At 44.7% G+C, this 27,956-nt stretch overlaps 2 protein-coding genes across 4 annotated transcripts in view; one reads left to right on the top strand and one right to left on the bottom strand.

Annotated features, from left to right (window-relative positions):
- LOC106592906 (protein unc-80 homolog) overlaps positions 1–8,123 on the top strand; it is a 110,324-nt gene extending 102,201 nt beyond the window's left edge. The window contains exons 60-66 of the mRNA XM_045700398.1: positions 244–388; positions 1,359–1,412; positions 2,669–2,750; positions 4,731–4,842; positions 5,178–5,198; positions 5,420–5,625; positions 7,677–8,123. Coding sequence (XP_045556354.1) covers positions 244–388; positions 1,359–1,412; positions 2,669–2,750; positions 4,731–4,842; positions 5,178–5,198; positions 5,420–5,625; positions 7,677–8,123 — 1,067 coding nt within the window. The remainder of the gene's footprint in view (positions 1–243; positions 389–1,358; positions 1,413–2,668; positions 2,751–4,730; positions 4,843–5,177; positions 5,199–5,419; positions 5,626–7,676) is intronic.
- Positions 1,386–24,247, bottom strand: LOC106575688 (sorting nexin-4). Of its 3 annotated transcripts, none has more exons than XM_045699334.1 (15): positions 24,148–24,245; positions 23,326–23,450; positions 22,998–23,136; positions 22,501–22,650; positions 22,327–22,374; positions 21,963–22,018; positions 21,183–21,255; positions 20,966–21,027; positions 20,193–20,258; positions 19,926–20,015; positions 19,571–19,670; positions 18,617–18,762; positions 18,346–18,460; positions 17,896–17,978; positions 1,386–1,811 (listed from the first exon to the last, which is right to left on the bottom strand). In XM_045699334.1, the coding sequence occupies exons 1-14, from the start codon at positions 24,232–24,234 to the stop codon at positions 17,931–17,933; spliced, it is 1,305 nt and encodes a 434-aa protein (XP_045555290.1). In that variant the 5' UTR covers positions 24,235–24,245; the 3' UTR covers positions 1,386–1,811; positions 17,896–17,930. The 3 variants fall into 3 exon arrangements, 2 of the variants coding, with proteins under 2 accessions (XP_045555290.1, XP_045555288.1); XR_006760056.1 differs by lacking the exon at positions 1,386–1,811 and adding an exon at positions 15,783–17,093 and having other exon boundaries at positions 17,311–17,978; XM_045699332.1 differs by lacking the exon at positions 1,386–1,811 and having other exon boundaries at positions 17,117–17,978; positions 24,148–24,247.
- Positions 24,248–27,956: the final 3,709 nt, after the last annotated feature.

Below are 27,956 nucleotides of genomic sequence, written 5' to 3'. Positions count from 1 at the left end.
AATGAATTGTATCTCCACTTTCATATTGTCTGTTTCTCTCCCTCTCTTTCTCTCTTTCTCCCTCTTTCACTATCTGAATGGTGTCTGGTTGCATGTTTGGGTTTGCCTGCATGTCATTTTCAACCCCCACTCCCCCCACCCTACACTGGGTCTTTTGATCGCCCCCTTTCCTCCCTCTCTCTCTGTCCCTACCTCCTCCCCTACCTCTCTCTCTCTCTCCATCCCCTCCTCTCTCTTCTCTAGATGACTCTATCAGTATTCCCAGTGTGGTGAGTGAACATGAGGTCTTCCTGCCCAGGCTCATCACCCAGCGACGCTTCTCTAGTCACGCCACGGGCAGTGCCCAGCCTGAACCCAGCACCCGCAGCACCATGCTGCCCAGCCACAGGTAACACACACACACACACACACACACACACACACACACACACACACACACACACACACACACACACACACACACACACACACACACACACACACACACACACACCCCTACACACACACACACACACACACACACACACACACACACACACCCCTACACACACACACACACACACACACACACCCCTACACACACAACCCTACACACAAAACCCTACCCCTACACACACACACACACACACATCCACACTGGATTGTACTATGACTGTCCACACATCACCACGTTCAGTACATGTAAAACACCGTCACTTCAGAAGACACAATCACAGTCATACTATTTGTGTTGTTTCAAGCTGTTTATTTCTGTTTATTTGTGTACCCTCTTCTGGAGAACAGTATGCTAGATGAACAGACAGGAAGTGAGGAATGCTACAAGTCATAGTAGTTTTAGCAGAGAGATTGGCTGTGTTATTATCTAAGCATAGTCACTTTAATAACTCTACATGTACATATTACCTCAACTAACCGGTGCCCCTGCACTTTGACTCTGTACCGGTACCCCCTGTATATAGCCTCCACATTGTTATTTTTATTATTTGTTACTTTTATTCCCTACTTTTTTTTAGGTATTTTTCTTAAAACTGCATTGTTGGTTAAGGGCTTGTAAGTAAGCATTTCACTGTAAGGTCTATAGCTGTTGTATTCGGCGCATGTGACAAATACTATTTGATTTGATTTTGTTTGAATACTTTAAAGACACACCCTTCCTGCCAAGGATTTCTTCAAGTAAGGGAGGAAGGATGCGTATTTAGAGTATTCAAGCAGGGCCCTAGATCAATGGAAAGTTCCTGACAAGCTGATCCAGCTACCGTACTATAGGAGAGCCATCCGAGGAAGGGCCTTGGACATCGGGCAGCATGCTCTCCTCTCTCCCTAAACCCCTTCTCCCCTTCCTGCCCCCTCCTCTGCAGTGAACCCAATGTGCTTGATGAGTCTCAAGGACTGGAAGAGGGTAACCTGTCTAGGTACAGTGTCACGTCACAGCCCCCCCGTGTGTTGCGTCTCTCTGTGTGCAGTTTGGGGGAGGCTCGGCCAGTCGGACGGCCTCCTCTGACTTCTTCGTTTTCCTCACTCATTATCTCATCCAATCAAAACCGCCGTTGGTCTATCACCCTTCCTCTTCGTATAGGTTTAATGTAACGTAGTCTCTTGTTCCCCCTCGTAGCTACCGCACTGATCCACCCACCCATCTCAAGTCATACGCTGTTGCCTCTTTAACCCTTTAAGTCCCTGGGCGGTGTGAGGACGCTGGGGAGCCAGTGGTAATGTGTCTCAGCAAGCTCAGTCCATCGGTGCCATCATGGTCTTCATACTGTTTCAGGCTTTTCACTGTTCAAATTGGACGTCCTCTCCAGGATACCAATCTGTGGGGCATATGGGGTATTGGAGTGAGAATCGATCAATGAAATGATGACATTTATCTTATCAAGAAGTCTAACGTTACCAGATAGATTCATGTTCTAGTTCAGTGCACTGGTAATATGGTACGAGCTGTCTACATAAGAACACAGATCACTGGTAATATGGTACGAGCTGTCTACATAAGAACACAGATCACTGGTAATATGGTACGAGCTGTCTACATAAGAACACAGATCACTGGTAATATGGTACGAGCTGTCTACATAAGAACACAGATCACTGGTAATATGGTACGAGCTGTCTACATAAGAACACAGATCACTGGTAATATGGTACGAGCTGTCTACATAAGAACACAGATCACTGGTAATATGGTACGAGCTGTCTACATAAGAACACAGATCACTGGTAATATGGTACGAGCTGTCTACATAAGAACACAGATCACTCCAGACCTCATAACCCCCTTTGTGTTTTGGTGTATTCTTGTGCTGTGATTGGGTGTCCTTGATTGGTGGGCGTGTCGGTGTGGTGTGCAGTGGAGTGATTGGGTGAGTGTGGGTAGAGATGGGAAGAATGGAAGGAGCAGTGGACAGACACACGTCCTCTTGACTCTCCTATGTGTCTCAGTGAAAGAGAGAGAGAGAGTTCATTAGGAGAAGCACAACCTCTGTGTTGTACTGATTGGTTTTGTCTGTCTGTCTCTGCATGTCTATCTGTCTGTCTCTGTCTGTCTCTGCATGTCTGCATGTCTGTCTCTTTGTCTGTCTGTCTCGCTGTCTCTACATGTCTGTCTGTCTGTCTGTCTCTGTGTCTCTCTGTCTGTCTCTCTGTCTGTCTGTCTGGTTGGGTTGTGTAGGGTGGCCAGTGTGCAGAGTGAACCAGGCCAGCAGAACTTCTTGAACCAACCTCCGCTGGGACGCAATAGAGGACTGAGACAGGTGAGAGTAGTCTTAAAGGTGGAACTTAGAATTTGGAAATAAATAGCTCCTTTTAAGTATATTGAGAAAATATTTGTTTTTTAAATGCATTGTTCTCAATTATTGAATTGGAATTTCAGTTTACTACCTGAATTGACTAACTTCAATTAACCCTGGTTTATAAGTTTTGTTTTCCATTTGGTGTGTGCGGCGGGGTGTACCGGGGTGTATCGGGGTGTGGCGGGGTGTACCGGGGTGTATCGGGGTGTACCGGGGTGTATCGGGGTGTGGCGGGGTGTACCGGGGTGCGGCGGGGTGTATCGGGGTGCGGCGGGGTGTACCGGGGTGTATCGGGGTGCGGCGGGGTGTACCGGGGTGTATCGGGGTGTGGCGGGGTGTACCAGGGTGTGGCGGGGTGTGGCGGAGTGTACCGGGGTGTGGCGGGGTGTACCAGGGTGTATCGGGGTGCGGCGGGGTGTACCAGGGTGCGGCGGGGTGTACCAGGGTGTATCGGGGTGCGGCGGGGTGCGGCGGGGTGTATCGGGTTGTGGCGGGGTGCGGCGGGGTGTACCAGGGTGTATCGGGGTGCGGCGGGGTGTACCAGGGTGTATCGGGGTGCGGCGGGGTGTATCGGGGTGCGGCGGGGTGTATCAGGGTGTATCGGGTGCGGCGGGGTGTGGCGGGGTGTATCGGGGTGCGGCGGGGTGCATCGGGTTGCGGCGGGGTGTACCGGGGTGTATCGGGGTGCGGCGGGGTGTATCGTGGTGTGGCGGGGTGTACCAGGGTGTATCGGGGTGCGGCGGGGTGTACCGGGGTGTATCGGGGTGTACCAGGGTGTGGCGGGGTGTATCGGGGTGTGGCAGGGTGTACCAGGGTGTATCGGGGTACGGCAGGGTGTATCAGGGTGTATCGGGGTGCGGCGGGGTGTATCAGGGGGTGGCGGGGTGTACCAGGGTGTATCGGGGTGCTGTGGGGTGTACCAGGGGTGTATCGGGGGTGCGGCGGGGTGTATCGGGGGTGCGGCGGGGTGTACCAGGGTGTATCGGGGTGTATCGGGGTGCGGCGGGGTATATCGGGGGTGCAGCGGGGTGTACCAGGGTGTATCGGGGTGCGGCGGGGTGTACCAGGGTGTATCGGGGTGTATCGGGGTGCGGCGGGGTGTACCAGGGTGTATCGGGGTGTATCGGGGTGCGGCGGGGTGTACCAGGGTGTATCGGGGTGTATCGGGGGTGCGGCGGGCTGTACCAGGGTGTATCGGGGTGTATCGGGGTGCGGCGGGGTGTACCAGGGTGTATCGGGGTGTATCGGGGGTGCGGCGGGGTGTATCGGGGTGCGGCGGGGTGTACCAGGGTGTATCGGGGTGCGGCGGGGTGTATCGGGGGTGCGGCGGGGTGTACCAGGGTGTATCGGGGTGTATCGGGGGTGCGGCGGGGTGTACCAGGGTGTATCGGGGTGTGGCGGGGTGTACCAGGGTGTATCGGGGTGTATCGGGGGTGCGGCGGGCTGTACCAGGGTGTATCGGGGTGTATCGGGGGTGCGGCGGGGTGTATCGGGGTGCGGCGGGGTGTACCAGGGTGTATCGGGTGCGGCGGGGTGTATCGGGGTGCGGCGGGGTGTACCAGGGTGTATCGGGGTGCGGCGGGGTGTACCAGGGTGTATCGGGGTGTATCGGGGGTGCGGCGGGGTGTATCGGGGGTGCGGCGGGGTGTATCGGGGGTGCGGCGGGGTGTGGCTGAAGCAATGAGTGAAGTATTTAAAGGGCAGCAGTGCATTTTGAACACAACAAAACCCCTCCCCGTTTCCCGGGTCGTTCAGTACAGCACCGTTACCGCTTCATTGAATGTTCCATTACATTTTTTACTTACTGAACGCAGCCCTGGTCTTGTCACATGGTCAGGGAAGACGATGTCCCTAATTGTGGATAATGATGAAGAGGCTATCCCCATTGACATTCACGGTGGAAATGAAATTTGGATTGGGTTGATTGATATTTCAATGCAGTTGCGACGCCCCCTGCTGTCTCTTCCGAAGAGTGAGGCGCGAGGACCAGGTCGCTCTGGAGCCCGACTCTCCACCACCCGCAGGAGCATCCAGCCCAAGAACAAACCTCTGGGTAACTGTGTGTGTGTCTGTTGTGTGTGTGTGTCTGTTGTGTGAGAGAGATTGTGTAACTATAGCAAACTTGCCCTACACTTCAGATCAAGCACACTGCAGTTCACATTCAGACCTTGTGATATGAACTATTAATACTCAGTATTTGCTCATGAACGTATCTATGACAATCTGATTCCTCCAACTGTGTTGACTTGAACTGACATGTACCGATCCTCCTCATTCACAACTGTTGTCTCTGTTCCAATGTGTCTTTATCCCGTCACCTCCGACCCCAATAACTGACTCTGTTCATTCTGTGTTCTGTTTATGCCTTTGTTTCGATTCGAAATAAAGAAACTTTATTGGACTGCGAAGGTGAGACACCTATTCTTCCCCCCTCTCCTCTTGCAACGTAACAACGCCCTCTCTCTGAAACCTCTCACCTGATACGTTGCTCTGCATGTCTGTCTTGCATCCCCCCTCGCTCCCGCCCCCTCCACTCCTCTCCCTCACCCCTGGTAGTGGTAATGTGTCAGCTGGTCCCCAAGGTGGCGCTGTGATGGACTGTGTATGTGATGACTGTGATGTCTCCTCAGCAACCCACGGGTGGGACCAGAAAAGGGTGGTCACCTTCACGGAGGGCCAGCAGGCTCAGGCAAAGTCCCCCGACCCCGGTGGCGCCAATGCGCACCCAGAGGGCAGGAAGGCCAGCCCGGCCCCTGCCATCGCTCCCCCTGCTGCCCCTGGGGCCTCATCCTCAGCCACCATCAAAGCTGACCTCCACAGCCCTGCCAAGAAACAGGTACGACTGGGGGAGTAAGGATATTTTATGACGTTGTTGATTCTCACAGGCTTCTGTAGTTTGTATCATGTTTACTTGGTAAGAAGGTACGCAGAACGGCCATTTTGCATAGCTTGCATTTTGTACGTTCCTAGGGTGTAAATTATGTTTAAAGTGATAATCCACTCCAGACATGAAACTCATGAAACTCCTCTCATTGTGGTGCTCTATAAGTGGGTAAAATAACTATTTGATTATTTAATTTCTAAGTGGTTTGTCTGGGAAATGTTATTTTATTTGAAATCAGGAAATCATTTTGTAACGCATCATCACGATAAGGTTCTCGTCACTGGAGATAAGGAATATCATATTTCATAAAGTTTTTAAAACAACGATCTGCACTCCATATCGCCAAATCAGCCAATAGATGGTATGGAACTAAATAGTGAAACAAATTATTCAACTCAGTTTCTTCTTCAACTACCATCACGCAATGCCCATTTCTCCTCTCCCTCCTCGCCCTGGCCTGTGTCTGTTTCTGTGTGAAATAATGAAGGGTATATGAAAAGACAACGCCATTGATCACGTCACACATTTCTATGTGAAGACTCAATAGCGCATTGAAGCCAAATGAAGTTGGTTAGAGGCCCAGTACAGTAAAAACATTTGTTTCATATCTATTTCCACACTGAGGTTGGAATAATACAGTGAAATTGTGAACATTTTGATAATGCCCTTTTACTGTAAGAGCTGTTTGAAAAGACCACCTGAAATGTCTTCCTGTTTTGGTGGGATGGAGTTTTGGCCTGCCTGTTGACATCAATAAGACAGAGTTCCAAACCTCTCTGCCAATAATAGATCGTTTTCAGTTTTCCCCTCCCCACTCAGACCGCTCCCAGGCAGTCCTAGAAAAATTATTGCTATAGAAATATCTCTTTGCCAAGAAGCTATTTTTGTTACTTTTTGACCATTTTAATTGAAAACATTCACAGCAAGGTTCTTAATTGTTACCCAGAAATGATTTGATATTGAGATAAAAACGGCTGCAATGGACCTCCTAAGATGGCTTCTCATGGAGACAACATGCTACTCCAGGAAGTGATGTTGCAAGTTAACTCAGTGCTGCCCACTCTCATTGATTAACTCCAGTAGAAGGCCGAACATGGTACCGCAAGCAACTCAATTATCCTTAGAACTTCTTCTGTGTGCGATTTTGAAATAATCGGTTAGACCACATACATCTGGTATATTAGAAACAATTATTGGTACCATGATTGTCTTTTAAACCATTTTTTATTTACATGAAGATTGACCACGAAGATCGCAATTTTTCCATTCATTATAATGGGGGATCCTGTTTCCTGCTAAATGAAATGAGAGTTTGACTGTGTGATAATAGGTTGCTTCTTGTGTAAATATTTTCTGTCTGGATTTTAATGATTTGTTTCATACTGCGGTCGGCCTTGAACTTCCGTGGCTTCAATGAGAGGGGGCATTTGTTCTGCCCTGGTGGGAAAGCATGGAAAGGGCCGTAGGCATAGCAATTTAAGACCCTCCACTCCTCGAGGTAGACAATCTACAGGTGAAACCATATAAATATAATGAATGGGTTGGACATGGTGAGATTGTAGACTTTTTCAGCTAGCTAGCTACTTCACACGCTGATAATGACTGGTATTACTGTGTGTAGCTACGTTTGCTAGCTAGCTAGCTACCTACATAGACTGTAAAAAGCCCAGAGATCATTGCGTTATGGGTTTTGTAGTCGGCTTGAGGTGCAAATTCCACAACAATTTTCACATATTGCTACCAACCTTATAATAACGACAAAATTACACATTTCATCACTCAAAATATTCTGCTCCCATATTAGTGTTATTTAACCCTGTAAATCATATTAATTAGTAGTTTTGAGAGGATTATTCATTTAAGTCATCACTCATTACAGAAGAGACAGAGAGAGTGAGGGATGAGAGAGATGGGAATGAATGTGAGTTCTCTACATTTAACAGAGCATGGACTAAGTAAGTCTTTGAAATATCACTCTTCTCCCACTTGTTTCCTGGTTCTAGTTATCGATGGAGAGCAAGGAGAAACGAGAACAGTGGGGCCTCCGCAGCAGCCTCTCTCCTCGGCCCTCCATCTCCCGCGCCTCCACCCCCACCCCACCCTCCTCCTGCTCTCCTCTCCCTCCTCCACCTCTCCCCATCTCTCGCACCTGTTCTCCCCTCCCCCCTCTGCCGATCCTGGGGATCCAACCCCCCGCTGCCCCCACCCACCTCTTCCATCCTGGTCCGTCCTCCCATCAGACCCCCGAGAGCCCCGAGGACGAGGACACGACTGCTCTGCTGGGGAGGAACGCAGACACCCTCCTCCACATTTCAGAGGACAATGGGGGCACAGAGAACCCCCTGCTCGCCCCCCTGCTCTCCCCCCGCCGCTCACCCGCCCTGCCCCCCCGCCGCTCCCCCCTCCCCATCTCCCCAGTCGACCTGGACCTGGATGAGTCCCACGTCTGAGAAGCGTCCCTGTAACGTTTCAGTAATGTTTTGTTAACATTTCAGTAACAAAACTCGTAACGTAACGTTATAACTAGGGCCAGGAGTTTTTCCCTGACTGAACTTGCGTGACCGGACTAGGAAAAAGTCCTGGCCCTAGTTACAAGGCTCTAAACTACAGACGTAGGCTATAACTAGGGCCCGGAGTTTTGACCCTTTAGGTTAGATCACACGGTCCGGCTGGGGAAACTCCTGGCCCTAGTTATGACCCTGGCAGGGTAGCTTCTCTGTGTCGGTCCCCTTCTATATCTTTGGAGTCTGTGTTTAGACATTGAGCTGCCTGATAACTCTGTATCCTTCTAGCTAACGGAGGTCAGAGGGCGTTTGAAAGATGAGGAACCTGTTGGAATACTCTAAAAATAAAAATGCATCCTCCCTTCCTTGATCTGATCTGACATAAAATGACTGGTGAAATCAGTGCAGTAGAATCCTTGCTCTCACCTATCCAATCACAATAGATTAGTGATTACCTCAAGAAAAGAAGGGGGGAAGATGCATCTTTAGAGTATTAGAACAGGGCCGAGGACCAATACCTGTTAGTGTTCTCCTCTTTCCCACTCCCCTGCCCCTCTCTCCCCTTCTCTCTCTGCTCTCTTCTGTCCTGTTAGAGCACCAAGATGAAATCCATACTTCACTACGTCTACAGTACCAGTACATCCTCACCTCTGACATTTTAACCCATCTCATACCAAAGTATTCATATCAAATGCAGAATCAACATGCCTTCTTCACACGTCAGGGTGGATTAATCCATGGTGTCCAACAGGTGATCAAGTGGGACTGTTACTGTTGCTGGGTAGATCACATTCTATTTGTTGTGGTCTATTGACAAGAGAAGGGAGATGTTTCCAGCCATTGGCTGCTACAGACAGACATCCGTTTACCTATAGGTTGACCTTGTCACCTTCCAAGAACTGTTTACAGTGAAGCTGCTGAAGGGTAAACTGTTGACTAGAGAAATGAAATGTATATTAGCTATGATATTATATAATATTATGAAATGTATTATATTTAATCCTGAAGACTATTTTAAAGAAAGATTTAATATATATAATTGTCAAAGTATTGCAGAGAGGCATAGTATGTTTATCATTAGGATAATATATTAGTGGCCTCCCAGGTGGCACTGCGGTCTAGGGCACTGCATCGCAGTGCTTGAGGCGTCACTACAGACCCAGGTTCGATCCCAGGCTGTGTCACAACCGGCCGTGACTGGGAGTCCCATAGGGCGGCGCACAATTGGCCCAGCGTGGTCTGGGTTAGGGGAGGGTTTGGCCGGGGGGGCTTTACTTGGCTCATTGCGCTCTAGTGACTCCTTGTGGCGGGCCGGGCACCTGCAGGCTGACATCAGATGTCAGTTGAACGGTGTTTCTTCTGACACATTGGTGCATCTGGCTTCCGGGTTAAGTGGGTGGGTGTTAAGGAGCGCGGTTTGGCTGCTAATGTTTCAGACAGACATCCTTTTACCTATAGGTTGACCTTGTCACCTTCCAAGAACTGTTTACAGTGAAGCTGCTGAGAAAAAGGGGGGGTAAACCGGAATGTTTATTTATTAATAGATGGATAGATTGACATCATTATTTATATTTAATATTTATAAAATATTTATCCTCTTGGGGTTTCTAGGTTTGATTTATTGACAATTGACACACTGAGTGGTTGTTATTTTCCTGTGGAAGTTGAGTCTGTTAGATGAGAAGAGGCTCTTTATGGAGGTTGAGTCTGAAAGATGAGAAGAGGTTCTTTGTGGAAGTTGAGTCTGTTAGATGTGAAGAGGTTCTTTATGGAGGTTGAGTCTGTTAGATGAGAAGAGGTTCTTTATGGAGGTTGAGTCTGTTAGATGTGAAGAGGTTCATTATGGAGGTTGAGTCTGTTAGATGAGAAGAGGTTCTTTATGGAGGTTGAGTCTGTTAGATGAGAAGAGGTTCTTTATGGAGGTTGAGTCTGTTAGATGTGAAGAGGTTCATTATGGAGGTTGAGTCTGTTAGATGTGAAGAGGTTCTTTATGGAGGTTGAGTCTGTTAGATGAGAAGAGGTTCTTTATGGAGGTTGAGTCTGTTAGATGTGAAGAGGTTCTTTATGGAGGTTGAGTCTGTTAGATGAGAAGAGGTTCTTTATGGAGGTTGAGTCTGTTAGATGTGAAGAGGCTCTTTATGGAGGTTGAGTCTGTTAGATGTGAAGAGGTTCATTATGGAGGTTGAGTCTGTTAGATGAGAAGAGGTTCTTTATGGAGGTTGAGTCTGTTAGATGAGAAGAGGTTCTTTATGGAGTTTGAGTCTGTTAGATGTGAAGAGGCTCTTTATGGAGGTTGAGTCTGTTAGATGTGAAGAGGTTCATTATGGAGGTTGAGTCTGTTAGATGAGAAGAGGTTCTTTATGGAGGTTGAGTCTGTTAGATGTGAAGAGGTTCATTATGGAGGTTGAGTCTGAAAGATGAGAAGAGGTTCTTTATGGAGGTTGAGTCTGTTAGATGAGAAGAGGTTCTTTATGGAGTTTGAGTCTATTAGATGTGAAGAGGTTCATTATGGAGGTTGAGTCTGTTAGATGAGAAGAGGTTCTTTATGGAGGTTGAGTCTGTTAGATGAGAAGAGTCCAAAGCGCTATAAGTGGGGCAGGTCATACTTGGAAGCCAATCGTAACATCAACTGAAGTAAAATTAGGGTCTCCGTATAGCTGAGGTTCAGCATTGTAGCACGCTTGAAATGTGGAGGTAGTTTCAGATTGAGCCGACATAATATGCGTTTGCTGTGAATGCAGTCTCCACTAATGCGGGAACGTTGCATTTAAATGTCAAACAAGCTACTAGACTGAACTTCTGCGATACGGATTGAGTCCAGCCCTTAGTTTCCCATTGACATCAATGCACGACTAAGTGGACTCTTTGTAAAGTTAGGTTTCGCCCCTTCGAGGATAATGGTCTTGTTCTAGTATGATGAATGTAAAACTACCATACCATACCACAACTAACTGCTCACTGGGCACAGACGTCACTTCAACGGTTAAAAGTTGATTCAACGTCATCACATTGATTCTTTTGGTTGAAATGACGTGGAAACAGTGTTGATACAACCAGTTTTTGCCCAGTGGATTGATGTTGTTTTATGTGTAACCAAATCCATGTTTCATTTTGAATAGCCTCCAAAGTAATACTGACCTTCTGTTGTACTGAAAGCATTATGCATAAAGAATAGGTAACTGGTTATGGGCACCAAAGTATTATTAGTATGTCCCAGTAATGTCATAGAGTTTATAATGCTGCTTTTTATTGTTGTGTTTTCAATGTCTTGAAGAAAGGTTTCTAGTACTCAAAACATTATGGCAACAAGATCCCTGATTCTGAGTTGTAGCAGTTAGGATACCTCCTTGTTCAACTTATGCCTTAAACTAGAGAACTGGGAGGACCCCTCCAGCTCCTTGATAATGGTCTGTTCCCTGACTGAGGTCCCCTTATGTGCCAAGGGGCTTGGTACAGTCCAAACCTGAGATGGGTGTGCTGCAGTCTACTATCTTCTGGTTAATGTTTGTTTTGCACCAGATCAGTGAAAAGAGGATGTAGTTATGAACTATTCTGTGTAAAAACATTAGGAACAACTTCCTAACATTGAGTTGCACCCCCTTTTCCCCTCAAAACAGCTTCAATTCGTCGAGGCATGGACTCTGAAAGTTGTTGAAAGCGTTCCACAGGGATGCTGGCCCCTGTTGACTCCAATGCTTCCCACAGTTGTATCAAGTTGCCTGGATGTCGCCTGGTGGACCATTCTTGATACACATGGGAAACTGTTGGGCGTGAAAACCCCAGAAACGTTGCAGTTCTTGACACAAGCCGGTACGCCTGGCACCTACTACCATATCCCCTTGAAAGGCACTTAAATCATTAGTCTTGCCCATTTACCCTCTGAATGGCACACATACACAATCCATGTCTCAATTGTCTCAAGGCTTAAAAATCATTCTTTAACCTGCCTCCTCCCCTTCATTTACACTGAGTGAAGTGGATTTATGAGGGATCATAGCTTTCACCTGGATTCACCTGGTCAGTCTATGTCATGGAAAGAGCAGGTGTTCCTAATGGTTTGTACACTCAGTTATATGTGAAAGGAAGAACTGGGCTTTTCCTGAATATCTTCTATCTTCTACCATTTCCTCCTGTTTGACGGCATCAGTGCAGAAGCGTTAGTAGTGATATGAATAGGTGCCATAATGCACATATGACCATTGCACTGTGAGTCGGTCTCATAGCTGTGTCTGCTTCTGTGTCTGATCTAAATGTACTGCTGTGTAGCTCCCACAGAGGAGGCTGGTTATCAGGTCTATAGTGCCCATATCGTTAGAGGGGTTATCAGGTCTATAGTGCCCATATCGTTAGAGGGGTTATCAGGTCTATAGTGCCCATATCGTTAGAGGGGTTATCAGGTCTATAGTGCCCATATCGTTAGAGGGGTTATCAGGTCTATAGTGCCCATATCGTTAGAGGGGTTATCAGATCTATAGTGCCCATATCGTTAGAGGGGTTATCAGGTCTATAGTGCCCATATCGTTAGAGGGGTTATCAGATCTATAGTGCCCATATCGTTAGAGGGGTTATCAGGTCTATAGTGCCCATATCGTTAGAGGGGTTATCAGGTCTATAGTGCCCATATCGTTAGAGGGGTTATCAGGTCTATAGTGCCCATATCGTTAGAGGGGTTATCAGATCTATAGTGCCCATATCGTTAGAGGGGTTATCAGGTCTATAGTGCCCATATCGTTAGAGGGGTTATCAGGTCTATAGTGCCCATATCGTTAGAGGGGTTATCAGGTCTATAGTGCCCATATCGTTAGAGGGGTTATCAGGTCTATAGTGCCCATATCGTTAGAGGGGTTATCAGGTCTATAGTGCCCATATCGTTAGAGGGGTTATCAGATCTATAGTGCCCATATCGTTAGAGGGGTTATCAGATCTATAGTGCCCATATCGTTAGAGGGGTTATCAGGTCTATAGTACCCATATCGTTAGAGGGGTTATCAGGTCTATAGTGCCCATATCGTTAGAGGGGTTATCAGATCTATAGTGCCCATATCGTTAGAGGGGTTATCAGATCTATAGTGCCCATATCGTTAGAGGGGATTCTATTTCTATGATAGTATCACTGTGGTTCATTCTAGAACCCACGGGGGATGGTACAAAAGTCTATTATACTGTATAAGCCAATTATACTATAGGCGACATATTCGGGTGTCCCTGTGGACGTGTGTTGTCTTGTCAGTGTCTGTCTGTGTGTGTAGTGCCAATGTTCTCTGCTGCTGAGCTGTCTTTGTGCAGATGCTTTCTGGGAGGTTGGCATGAAGGCTTATTCATCAAACTTGCCATACATTCCAAAGTCATCTGCATTCTGCAGTTTGTCCCATGTAATGCACTGTTGAAGTGCCCTAATTCAAACTGGAACTGTTTTGGATGAGAGATCTATTTAGGATTGCAAAATGTCTGTAACTTTTCCAAAATAACCAGGTTTTCCAGAAATCTTTGTTGGAGGATTCCAGATTTCTTGTTTATTACTTTCTGATCCCTTGACTCTTCCAACTAGTATATCAGGAGTTTGAGGAAAGTGACCAGAATATGGAGACCCTAGTTGTATTGCATTGTCAGTTGCAATTTGTAGTACCGGTAACACACTGTATTGCTTTAAACATAATCAGAAAATGATCTTTTTAGATGATCACCAACTCATAGCTAACGCGTGCCTAACATTCTGTGGCCAATTTGTTCATTGATGATGTTCGTCACAATGAAATATGTTTCTAGTTTAGTTCTATTTCTTACATGGTATGGAGGATAGCTGGATCTGTGTTGTTCTGGCTCTGGGAATAACCTTTCCGTAAACTAGGAAGTTTACCTCAAAGTCTTATCCACATGCTAGGGGCGGCAGGTAGCCTAGTGGTTAGAGTGTTGGACTAGTAACTGAAAGGTTGCAAGATCGAATCCCCGAGCTGACAAGGTAAAAAAAAAAAGCTGTCATTCTGCCCCTGAACAAGGCAGTTAACCCACTGTTCCTAGGCCGTCATTGAAAATAAGAATTTGTTCTTAACTGACTTGGCTAGTTAAATAAAGATAAAATGCTGTATGGTGGAGCTGTGAGATATTCAGAAGTGTGTGTGTCAAATGCAGGGGTGGAAAGCAGTGGAGGCTGGTGGAAGGAGCTATAGGAAGTCAGGCTCATTGTAATGGCAGGAATGGAACCATGTTTGACTCTGTTCCATTCCAGCTATTGTCCTCCTATAGCTCCTCCCACCAGACTCCTCAGGTGGAAAGTGGAAGTGACACATTATGGCCTAGATACATATATTATGATATTTTATTTCTCCAAATATAAATTAACAACAGCATTTGTTCATTAGCCTCATATTCAATCATTGTTCCATCGACATATATTTTTTCCTCTGTGTGACTCTGAAATATATCGTATTATATACTTAAGATATTTATTTCAAATTATTGTCTTGTCCTGTGTTCTCAATCTATTCTAAAATATAGCTACCGGTATATCAAAGTATTTATGAAATATTTAAAGAATAAATGGATATTGTTGTATACAATGTTATTTATTTTCCGTCCCTAATTTTTTCCTTCTCCTGTAATATCTTGAACTAACTGTCACTAACTGCCAACTAAATGTCAGTTTAGAGGGCATTAACTGTAGTTCAGATGAAACTACCACACAATCACCCACAGATGGCAGTAGAAAGGATACTCTTAGACAATTTCCTGTTTGGAGTTGATTAAAGGAAGGGCCTGGCTCTCTTTGGTTAAAGACTTCAACAGTGCCGGTCAGAGGTCAGAAGCTGGAGAGGGTAAGCCCATATACAGTCAGTGAACTAAGCAGACCAGACCCAGCTGCTAATGCATTGGTGCCTACAGGAGAGCCACCCCTTAAGCAGACTGGAACTGTGACCAAGCTTCCTGCATTGAGGTACACAGACCATACCTGTCCACTAACTCTCAACTCTTACGTCTTCTTTAAACACTATCAGGTTATACTGTATATACTGTAGACCCTAGAGGGCTCTTCAACTCTGGTCCTGGAGGGGCCAAACACTTGTTTTTGTTTCTACCTGGTAATGAATTACACTCACCTGGTTAGGGGTGGACTGGGACCAGATATTGTCTCTGACATTTGTAACACCATTTTTTCCTCGATACCACCACACCGACACTATTTTTTCCTTGAAGCCCCCATTATTAACCAAATAATGATCATTTTGCGGAAAAAATAAGAAAAAAAGTTAGACAGGCCCACTGGGCTAAAAATGGACCAACCCATATGGCATTTGTCTGAAATGCCAGATGGCCAGTCCGTTCCTGCAACTGATGTCCCAGGTCTGAAACAGTCCCTGATTAGAATGAAAGGATGAAAACCAGAAGTGTTTCGGCCCTCCAGGACCAGAGTTGAACAGCCCAGGGCCCTAAACAAAGAGTTGAACAGCCCAGGGCCCTAAACAAAGAGTTGAACAGCCCAGGGCCCTAAACAAAGCATTGAACAGCCCAGGACCCTAAAAGAGTTGAACAGCCCAGGACCCTAACAAAGAGTTGAACTGTTATCTCAGTTAAACTTGGATAAGAATATGCATGAATGATGATCAAATCTGACCTTAAATCACATTATTACTGCGCGTCACAATGTACAAATAGGAGGTTTTCTTTGAGAAACTATGATTAAATTAGTGAGTTAATATTTTGGCTTCAACCAACAAACACCAGGTTAATATATTTACATAGATGGACACGTCAAAGTATATAATATTCTTATATACATGTACCTTGACATTTTCTGAAATAATATCTTCTTCAATATTCACATACCAGACATTATGATATCATGTGCTTTAAGCAGAGAAAAGGCAATAAGTCCTTTGACAGTTGATTCAGTTTCTTTTCCAGTTCAGTTCATAGAGGTAAACCAAGGTAACAGCAGCATACTGATAAGTGACGTCACGCTGCTTGCTTAGCGAGTACCGCTTCCTCCTGATCGGGCTCACACCGATGCTCGAACCCAGGACATCTGCTTCGCTAGCCCACGTGACCGCCCTCCCGAAGCGTCTTACCAGTCTGCGCCCTTGAAGCGTTAACAATTTGGCTGCGCAAGCTGTGACATTTCAGGCTAAGGAGTAAGTTTCCCACATCCCCCATGTGCTACACTCTCACCATACGACCTTTATCCCACTGATACCACACACACGTTCTCTTAATAAACAAACCTTTATCCCGCTGACACTACACATGTTCTCTTAATAAACAAACCTTTATCCCACTGATACTACACACATGTTCTCTTAATAAACAAACCTTTATCCCACTGATACTACACACATGTTCTCTTAATAAACAAACCTTTATCCCACTGATACTACACACATGTTCTCTTAATAAACAAACCTTTATCCCACTGATACTACACATGTTCTCTTAATAAACAAACCTTTATCCCGCTGACACTACACATGTTCTCTTAATAAACAAACCTTTATCCCACTGATACTACACACATGTTCTCTTAATAAACAAACCTTTATCCCACTGATACTACACATGTTCTCTTAATAAACAAACCTTTATCCCACTGATACTACACATGTTCTCTTAATAAACAAACCTTTATCCCGCTGATACTACACATGTTCTCTTAATAAACAAACCTTTATCCCACTGATACTACACATGTTCTCTTAATAAACAAACCTTTATCCCGCTGATACTACACATGTTCTCTTAATAAACAAACCTTTATCCCACTGATACTACACATGTTCTCTTAATAAACAAACCTTTATCCCACTGATACTACACACATGTTCTCTTAATAAACAAACCTTTATCCCACTGATACTACACATGTTCTCTTAATAAACAAACCTTTATCCCACTGATACTACACACATGTTCTCTTAATAAACAAACCTTTATCCCACTGAATACACATGTTCTCTTAATAAACAAAACTTTATCCCACTGATACTACACACACGTTCTCTTAATAAACAAACCTTTATCCCACTGATACTACACACACGTTCTCTTAATAAACAAACCTTTATCCCACTGATACTACACACACGTTCTCTTAATAAACAAACCTTTATCCCGCTGACACTACACGTTCTCTTAATAAACAAACCTTTATCCCACTGATACTACACACATGTTCTCTTAATAAACAAACCTTTATCCCACTGATACTACACATGTTCTCTTAATAAACAAACCTTTATCCCACTGATACTACACACATGTTCTCTTAATAAACAAACCTTTATCCCACTGATACTACACATGTTCTCTTAATAAACAAACCTTTATCCCACTGATACTACACACATGTTCTCTTAATAAACAAACCTTTATCCCACTGATACTACACACATGTTCTCTTAATAAACAAACCTTTATCCCACTGATACTACACACATGTTCTCTTAATAAACAAACCTTTATCCCGCTGATACTACACACATGTTCTCTTAATAAACCAACACAAGGAGATGTTTGTGCCTTATATCTCATTATAAAATATAGTCCCAGACTGCATCTCATGTCTTGAAAGGCTTCCTTACCTCCCCACTTTATCTGGAGCGCAGCCAGTATTGGACTGAGTATTGAGACGCAGCCCTGTAACTTTATGCCAGCTGGGGCTTGTTGCTGTGACAACAGTGGTTCTGTTTCCATCTGAAGGTCAAAAGGTGAAGTTGTTGTGCACTCGTACCATAGACGTTGTCGCTGACCCACGGCCCGACCCCCTTACATCTTGTGTAAACATTCCTTAGCATTGGTCCACACTTGAATGCCCTATACAGACAGAGGAGAACATAAAACACAGAAATTGAACTAGGTCCTAACAACATTGGCCTTTGACTTTAACAAGCAGGTTGTGTTCAGTAGGGCACACCGTTGCAACGCGTTTTGGAACAAGAGTCTCTCATTGGACAAGTCCAGGCAGTCCCTCTCTCTTTCAGTCCGTGTTTTTCAGTTTGGTGCCTAATGAACACAACTCTGAGAGTGGTATTTAAAGCAACACGAAAAATACAGTTTCTTATTGGACATGTGCAGGTAGTCCCTCTGTCTTTGAGTCAGTTTTTGTCCGTTTGGTGCCTGATGAAAATAACCCTTAAAGATACAACGAGCATTTCCAGACTTCCACCTGAGTGTGACACACCTTCTTACACATGCTGATCTGCATGATGGCGTAGCCAATCAGAGCCTCCCTCAGATCCCTGTCCTTCTGCTCCTTGAAGCGCTGCATGTCCACCCACGCACCCTTCACGTACTCCCTGCACCACACACACACACACACACACACACACACACACACACACACACACACACACAGATTATATTACATACTTTATCAATGAGTTGTTTTCATCATGTGGTCTATCTATCTATCTATCTAGGTATTACTGCATGGTTTAACATGAGGGACTCACTCGCACTCCACTGTTTTCTCTGTGACCGTCTCCTCTCCGTGGACGATCTGCTCCTCCAGTAGGCTGAGTTTAGCCTCCCTCTGCTCTGGTGTCTCCTGACCAAACAGCTTGTTGGTCATTCCTTTGAAGGAGAACGTCCGTACCATCTGAGGATGGACAGACAGACAGAGAATGGAAGGGCATTACTAGCCTGGTGGTCCAGTCAATTCAAGAAGTACACTGAAATTCCAGATTCTCTCCTATGCTTTTCAATGAGGAAAATTTGGAATTGGAATTTGATTTACTTTCTGAATTGAAATGGAATTGACCCCAGGCCTGCTGGTGGTCCAGTTTGTTGATGCTTCGGCCTCTCTGTGTTTGTTGTCATGACAAACATGCATGGCATGCAATAGAAGAGTTGGCTACAGTAGAGTCTGGGACTACAGTAGAGCCTGGGACTACAGTAGAGTCTGGGACTAGAGTACAGTAGAGCCTGGGACTACAGTAGAGCCTGGGACTACAGTAGAGCCTGGGACTAGAGTACAGTAGAGTCTGGGACTAGAGTACAGTAGAGTCTGGGACTAGAGTACAGTAGAGTCTGGGACTACAGTAGAGTCTGGGACTACAGTAGAGTCTGGGACTACAGTAGAGGCTGGGACTACAGTAGAGCCTGGGACTACAGTAGAGCCAGGGACATGTCCTTATATAGGGTGGTTTGAAAAATACATGTAGTCAAAGATTCTGAAGACTTGACAAACAAGACCTCTTGGGCCTTGCCAATGCTCTTGAGTCCTATACTGTACCAATATTGGAAAGACAAGAGCTTGCTTCTTACAAGAGATCACCATCTCAGTTGGAGTCCTCTGGTTGTCCTATACCAGGATACAAACAGTAGATAAACTAGACCTTCCCCTAAACCTACAGCTTTCTTCATTGCCCCTGAGTGTATCGATAAAGTTGTATTGAATTGAATACCCCAGTGGCCAGCTCCTCCCGTTGCTGCTTCTTGGAGATGAGGTCTGAGGAGGCCGTCTCCAGCTCATACTGGGTCAGCTCGTGTTTCCTACACACAGCCCTGTAGGAAACAGACAGCAGTAGCTTTACAGGAGGCCCATACAATGTCACAACCCCAGACAGCATTACTTCCTGGGACACAAGTTGTACCAGGCCCGTTTAGATGAGATTTTCTCAGACTGTCAGAACCTTCTACTTGGTGAATTACCCTCTTTACCTGACTAAGGGGACAGGGTTTTGGAATCCCTTTACAAAATATGATTCATTGGTTGGTTGATTCATTGATTGATTAGCCATAACGTGCAATAGGACCAACCTTAAGGCTTCAGCATAGAAAAGGTATTCCTTCAGTTGGTCTGCGTAGTGCTCCTCTTCCTCCAAGATATCATCTACTGAGGCAGCATAGCTTTGGACAAAATGAGATTGATTTTATTAGCCAGTTAAACAAATATATACTTATTTTCATTGTGTTCCCTAATTTCCATTGTGGTTCCTAAATTGCAGGTTGTGTGCAATCTACATTAGAATAGCAGGCTCAGCACAGGTTAGATAAAACAGCTGTTGGCGGATGGAGAGTACTCACGCATCCATATGGTGTCCAGCACTCTGTAGACCGTCTCCCATCTCCTTCTCTAAGGCACTCCACTCACTGCCACACAGACAGACAGATCAGTTAGACCGTCTCCCATCTCCTTCTCTAAGGCACTCCACTCACTGTCACACAGACAGACAGATCAGTTAGACCGTCTCCCATCTCCTTCTCTAAGGCACTCCACTCACTGCCACACAGACAGTCAGATCAGTTAGACCGTCTCCCATCTCCTTCTCTAAGGCACTCCACTCACTGCCACACAGACAGACAGATCAGTTAGACCGTCTCCCATCTCCTTCTCTAAGGCACTCCACTCACTGCCACACAGACAGACAGATCAGTTAGACCGTCTCCCATCTCCTTCTCTAAGGCACTCCACTCACTGTCACACAGACAGACAGATCAGTTAGACCGTCTCCCATCTCCTTCTCTAAGGCACTCCACTCACTGCCACACAAACAGTCAGATCAGTTAGACCGTTCCATTCTTCTCTAAGGCAGTCCACTCACTGTCACACAGACAGTCAGATCAGTTAGACCGTCTCCCATCTCCTTCTCTAAGGCAGTCCACTCACTGCCACACAGACAGTCAGATAATCCCACAACAATATCATATCAGTCTTTCTTCAATATTCAAATACAACATGTTTTATTGTTAGGTTAAGTGCCTTGCTCAAGGGCACATCGACAGATTTTTCACCTACTTGGCTCGGTTGCTGGCCCAACAGTCTTAACCACTGGCTACCTGCTGACTAGTGCTCTTACCTGAACACTCTTCCGTAGTTCCCATGGACTTTGTATACGCCGTAGAGCCTGTCTGCTACTCTCTGGAGAATGAAACGTGAGTTGTTAAATGTATAACGAGGTGAGCGCTAAATAAAAGGAGATGTTGTTCCAAAGATATAACTTTAGACTAATGAGAGGAGCAGACTGACTGTGGATCTAAAGCATCTGATGAATGGTATATTATTATATGACTTACTGCTCTGACTCTGAGCAGCTGGGAGGTGAGAGACTGAAGCTCATCGCTGTAGTGTTTCATCTCTGTGAACCGCCTAGATAGAGGAAGACAAATGGCAACCTTAACATACCTTTACACAACTTCACCTTTACACGACTTCAAATGTACACGACTCCATCTTTACTCGACTTCATCTTTACTCGACTTCATCTTTACTCGACTTCATCTTTACTCGACTTCCACTTTACTCGACTTCATCTTTACTCGACTTCCACTTTACTCGACTTCCACTTTACTCGACTTCCACTTTACTCGACTTCATCTTTACTCGACTTCATCTTTACTCGACTTCCACTTTACTCGACTTCATCTTTACTCGACTTCATCTTTACTCGACTTCATCTTTACTCGACTTCCACTTTACTCGACTTCCACTTTACTCGACTTCATCTTTACTCGACTTCCACTTTACTCGACTTCCACTTTACTCGACTTCAACTTTACTCGACTTCATCTTTACTCGACTTCATCTTTACTCGACTTCCACTTTACTCGACTTCATCTTTACTCGACTTCATCTTTACTCGACTTCCACTTTACTTGACTTCGACAAATTTAACTTTATACAACTTAACACCATTTCTACTTGACACAAATTCAACTTTACTCGACTTCAACTTAACATGGCATCAAATTAACCACTTAAACTTAACTCAACTTTAAGTAAAATGTATGTAATACAAGTATATTGCCACTAGGTGTCTCACAACTCTTGGTAGTAAATGGGAAGGGTTGATTTACTTGTCAGGGTTCTTCACCCTGAAAGTTGCGCTCAGAGCTTTAATCCTGGAGTCTGCCTAGAAAAAACAAGCACAATTTAATTAGAATGCAATTATAAACCAAACACAACCAATGTGTACCACTGGATGGATCAAAATAGATTCAATACGGTTTTTGTTGTATTTTATTAGGATCCCCATTAGCGGTTGCTCGTCCAGCAGCTACTCTTCCTGGGGTCCACACAGAACACGATGTAATACAGAACATCAATAGACGGGAACAGCTCAAGGACCCAACCCCTTTAATAAGTGGTAGTAACTGAGTAAAGATCATATAGGGGTAGAAGATAAAGATATTCATTAAGTAAAAAATGCATCTGAGGTACCTTGGCTTGGAACCCTGTCTCATACACCACCTCCTTCCACCTGTGTTCCTGGGAAAGGAGGAGAGGAAATTAAAAGTTTTAAAAAATTTGAGAAAAAATAAATAAATACAAATGTATGTTGAACCTCTCCAAAACAACATCAACATGATGGAGTGAGCTGATAGGCTATTGTACCTCAGTCAGGAAGTGGTATAGGATTTTGTCATTGGACAGAACCGAATGGGAGGCCACACGAAGTAGGAAGTTCTCCAGACAAACCCTGCGCCTCTCTACAAAGTCTGGGTCCATGTTGTCTGCCGACAGCTTGTGCCAAACAAACTCTGCCTGTAGAAATCAGACAATGGTTATTACACAAAGATATATATATATATATATATATATATATATATATATATATATATCTCATGTTGTCAACATGGACCCAGACTTTGTAGAGAGGCGCAGGGTTTGTCTGGAGAACTTCCTACTTCGTGTGGCCTCCCATTCGGTTCTGTCCAATGACAAAATCCTATACCACTTCCTGACTGAGGTACAATAGCCTATCAGCTCACTCCATCAGCTCACTGTGTTCTATTCTATTAAATGCTGTGGGTATTAAGGCCCAAACACTGCATTGTGGTGCTTGGGACTACTAGGTATAGATGTGGCCATCAGGTTTGAATTTAGCTTACCCTCTTCTCTGGCAAAGGTGGCACCACGATAAATGGATAGGTGACTAACAAATAGTTCCGGAGAATCTCAAATTCACTGTATCTCCTCCAGAGAGAGTCTGGGGCTGGGTTGTGGCCTTCTGTTATTGCATCTATGGATCTGAAAGAAGAAACACCAACATCTAGGTCAAATCAGATGCACCAGAAGGATCTGAATCCCTCTTATTTTACACATTCAGAAAAATCCAGGTTCAAGAATGTCATTGTACCGAGAACATATTTTAATTTGGGAGCAAGGCTATACTTTGCATATGCTGCTTCATTTTCAAACGGGGTCCCACTCTCTCACCGAGTTTCTATGAGGTACACTGTGAATATCTCTTGCATGTTCACTGTATTTTTCCCAGTTCTTTTCTCTGCCTCGGCCACACTGATCTCCATTCTCCGCAGCAGAGTGGATCCTTCCTGCACCATCTGTACAAACAGAGTGCATGGGAGAAATAGGCAGTGATTAGTGAATAGATAGTTAGAGCAGTGTTTCCCAAACTCGGTCCTGGGGCCCCACGTGGGTGCACGTTTTGGTTTTTGCCCTAACTCTTAACAGCTGATTCAAATAATCAAATATTGATGATGAATTGGTTGGATGGGGGCAGACCGAGGTCGGGAAACCCTGCTCTAGAGGACTGAATATGAATAGAACAGAATATCAACAGATTTAGATTGGCAAAGGATAGGAACAATCATTGGACCTATTTGGAAATGTTCTAGTAATAAACACATACGTGTCTATAGACGTCCATGTGTCATAATACCGTGACGTCATTCTCTGGATGCTGCGAGTGAACCAATAACGTGCCGAACAGCTACTGGTCACGTAGCACAGATCAGATCTGGTTTTATTTTGGATAGATAGGTCTTTCAATCTTAAACACTCATATTGTGTGCAATATTGTTACAAACAAGGTTATATTGTAGCCAAAAGCAGCGCGTAGTTACAGTGTATCGCGTGGCCTGCCTGATGTCCCGACGGCTACATCTGTATGGTCGAACCAGGATGTTCTATTTCTGTATGCATCCATCCAGTCCTTTGCCGTGGACAAAGGACAATAGTTCGTTCGCAAAGAGACAATTTACAAACACAGACAAAACCTAGAAATGATTGCGTTACTACCGTGTTATTCTTGTTATTCTCCAACTCTGTGTTGGTAAATTCATCTCCTCCAATCGTCGCTGACTCTTTATTTCCAGCATCCGCCATGCTTCTTTCCAGCTGTGCTATGCAAACAAGATAAAGCGATTTTATATCTTTCAAAATAAGAGTCCTGTCCTGTAAACTGTAGAAGATTAGAATCACCTTTAATCGCATAATACATTTTGTATATAAAGGAATTTGACTTGGTGAAATGGTGCTGCCACAATAAACAGAATATACAGGCAGAAGATAAAACTGATATACAGACAACATACTGTATGTAGAAGCAGAGCTGATAAACAGGATACAGACAACATACTGTACATAGAAGCAGAGCTGATAAACAGGATACAGACAACATCCTGTACGTAGAAGCAGAGCTGATAAACAGGATACAGACAACATACTGTACGTAGAAGCAGAGCTGATAAACAGGATACAGACAACATCCTGTACGTAGAAGCAGAGCTGATAAACAGGATACAGACAACATACTGTATGTAGAAGCAGAGCTGATAAACAGGATACAGACAACATACTGTACGTAGAAGCAGAGCTGATAAACAGGATACAGACAACATCCTGTACGTAGAAGCAGAGCTGATAAACAGGATACAGACAACATCCTGTACGTAGAAGCAGAGCTTACAGAAATCCACATGCGGTATGAACACTATCTACACTGTATGGTAGGAACTACAAACTTCACTATGAAAAATAAGCTACGTTATAAAGTATGTATGTAGAGATATATAAATAAAAAACAATTTTACAAGATGCTGAGCGATGGGGGAAATATGTACATGAACAGAGGCAGGTGCATATGAGGATGTGCAGAGAGTACAAAGATGAATGTGCCATTGTAGGATGCATAGTCCATTAATGAGAAGATCATCGTTTAGGGGAGGTGCTGGCTAGCAGAGTAGAACACCTGTTTAGGAGAAGTGCTGGCTAGCAGAGTAGAACACCTGTTTAGGAGAGGTGCTGGCTAGCGGAGTAGAACACCTGTTTAGGAGAGGTGCTGGCTAGCGGAGTAGAACACCTGTTTAGGAGAGGTGCTGGCTAGCGGAGTAGAACACCTGTTTAGGAGAGGTGCTGGCTAGCAGAGTAGAACACTTGGATAAAGAAAAGGAGAGCTGTACACACTAGGAGCTCATGGAGGTAGTGGAAGCCCATGTTGACATTACTACAGTACCTTGGCTCTGTCAGCGAACTGCTCGAACCAGGGTCTGTAATGACGCCTCTAGCACTGAGATGCAGTGCCTTAGACCGCTGTGCCACTCAGGAGCCCAAGATAGTGGAGAGCTGGTCTGCGCAGTGCTTTGGTGTGGCAGAGGAGACCCGCTCTGGGACCTTCAGCTATCCTACAGTCCTGTTTCTTAAAGAGCCTGTTGACTACTTGCTCTGTGATGACAAGGGGTGGGGCGGGGTGGATAGGGCAGCCTGGGACAGGCTGGGGGGAGAGTGTGAGGGAGGGGCAGAGGAGAGGGTAGTCTGGAGAGGAGGGGGTTCAGCTGGTTTGGCAGTAGGGGGTCGACTGAAGCATGGACGATGGAAGGTATACACAACATAATCTTTTACCAAAACACATTGTGTCCTTATCTATTCATTTTTTTCCCCCTAAACTACCTTTTTAAAGAGAACCTCCAATACGTGACACTCGAAAAACCTTGTTGACCGTTTTGGTTTCAAATCAAATAAAACAGATATGTCACAAAATCACTTAAATAAATCTTTACTTGACAACTAATTATAATAATTATCTGTTACTAATTGTGCAATCATTTTTGCCTTTATTCATTTGTCACAGTTTACAGGATATGATAACTCTTATTTTGAAGGATAACTCTTACTTTGAAGGAAAAAACGGGACCCAGAAGTGCCTCATAATTGTTGTTGCCTGAGCATGTGGCTCGTGCTCGTGTGGCATTTTAGCCCTGAACAACGCCTGACAGACAAACCTGTTGCCCAGGCTGCGTGCCGCCTCCAAGACCTGAGCCAATTGAATGCAACTAACTTGGCTACAGTATGAAGTCTTGCGAGTTAGCTAGCTAGCTATCTATCTACAGTTGAAGTCGGAAGATTACATACCCCTTAGCCAAATACATTTAAACTCAGTTTTTCACAATTCCCAACATTTAATCCTAGTAAAAATCCCTTGTCTTAGGTCAGTTAGGATCATCACTTCAATTTAAGAAATTGAAATGTCAGAATAATAGTAGAGAGAATGATTTTCAGCTTTTATTTCTTTCATCACATTCCCAGTGGGTCAGAAGTTTACATACACTCAATTAGTATTTGGTAGCATTGCCTTTAAATTGTTTAACTTGGGTCAAACATTTCAGGTAGCGTTCCACATGCTTCCCACAATAAGTTGGGTGAATTTTGGCCCATTCCTCCTGACAGAGCTGGTGTAACTGAGTCAGGTTTGTAGGCCTCCTTGCTCGCACACGCTCACACAACTTTGAAAGTATGCTTTGGGTCATTGTCCATTTGGAAGACCCATTTGCGACCAAGCTTTAACTATCTGACTCATGTCTTGCTTCAATATATCCACATAATTTTCCTTCCTCATGATGCCATCTATTTTGTGAAGTGCACCAGTCCCTCCTGCAGCAAAGCACCCCCACAACATGATGCTGCCACCCCCATGCTTCATGGTTGGGATGGTGTTCTTCGGCTTGCAATCCTCCCCCGTTTTCCTCCAAACATAACAATGGCCATTATGGCCAAACAGGTCTATTTTTGTTTCATCAGAGGACATTTATCCAAAAAGTACGATCTTTGTCCCCATGTGCAGTTGCAAACCGTAGTCTGGCTTTTTTTTATGCCGGTTTTGGAGCAGTGGCTTCTTCCTTGCTGAGCGGACATTCAGGTTTTGTCGATATAGGACTCGTTTTACTGTGGATATAGATACTTTTGTACCCGTTTCCTCCAGCATCCTCACAAGGTCCTTTGCTGTTGTTCTGGGATTGATTTGCACTTTTCGCACCAAAGTACATTCATTTCTAGGAGACAGAACACGTCTCATTCCTGAGCAGTATGACGTCTGCGTGGTCCCATGGTGTTTATACTTGCGTACTATTGTTTGTACAGATGAACGTGGTACCTTCTGGCATTTGGAAATTGCTCCCAAAGATGAACCAGACTTGTGGAGGTCTACAATTTTTTTTCTGCGGTCTTGGCTGATTTCTTTTGATTTTCCCATGATGTCAAGCAGAGGCACTGAGTTTGAAGGTAGGCCTTGAAATACATCCACAGGTACACCTCCAATTGACTCAAATTATGTCAATTAGCCTATCAGAAGCTACAAAAGCCATGACATCATTTTCTGGAATTTTCCAAGCTGTTTAAAGGCACAGCCAACAGTATGTAAACTTCTGTCCCACTGGAATTGTGATACAGTGAATTATAAGTGAAATAATCTGTCTGTAAACAATTGTTGGAAAAATGAGTTGTGTCATGCACAAAGTATATGTCCTAACCGACTTGCCAAAACTATAGTTTGCTAACAAGAAATTTGTGGAGTGGTTGAAAAACTAGTTTTAATGACTCCAACCTAAGTGTATGTAAACTTCTGACTTCAACTGTATGTTGGTTGTTAGCTTGCGTAACTTAAATCAAATCTAAATACAAGTGTAGACTTTACCGTGAAATGCTTATTTATACACCCTTTCCCAACAATGCAGAGTTAAAAAGTAAGAACATTTTTATAAATTGTAACACAATAAAATAACAATAATGAGATACAAGGAGTACCGGTACCGAGCCAATGTGCAGGGGTACGA

The sequence above is a fragment of the Salmo salar genome, chromosome ssa17 (assembly GCF_905237065.1).
Source record: "Salmo salar chromosome ssa17, Ssal_v3.1, whole genome shotgun sequence".
Taxonomy (NCBI): domain Eukaryota; kingdom Metazoa; phylum Chordata; class Actinopteri; order Salmoniformes; family Salmonidae; genus Salmo; species Salmo salar.
The sequence above is the reverse complement of the archived record's forward strand: the minus strand, read 5'-3'. Positions and strand labels throughout refer to the sequence as shown.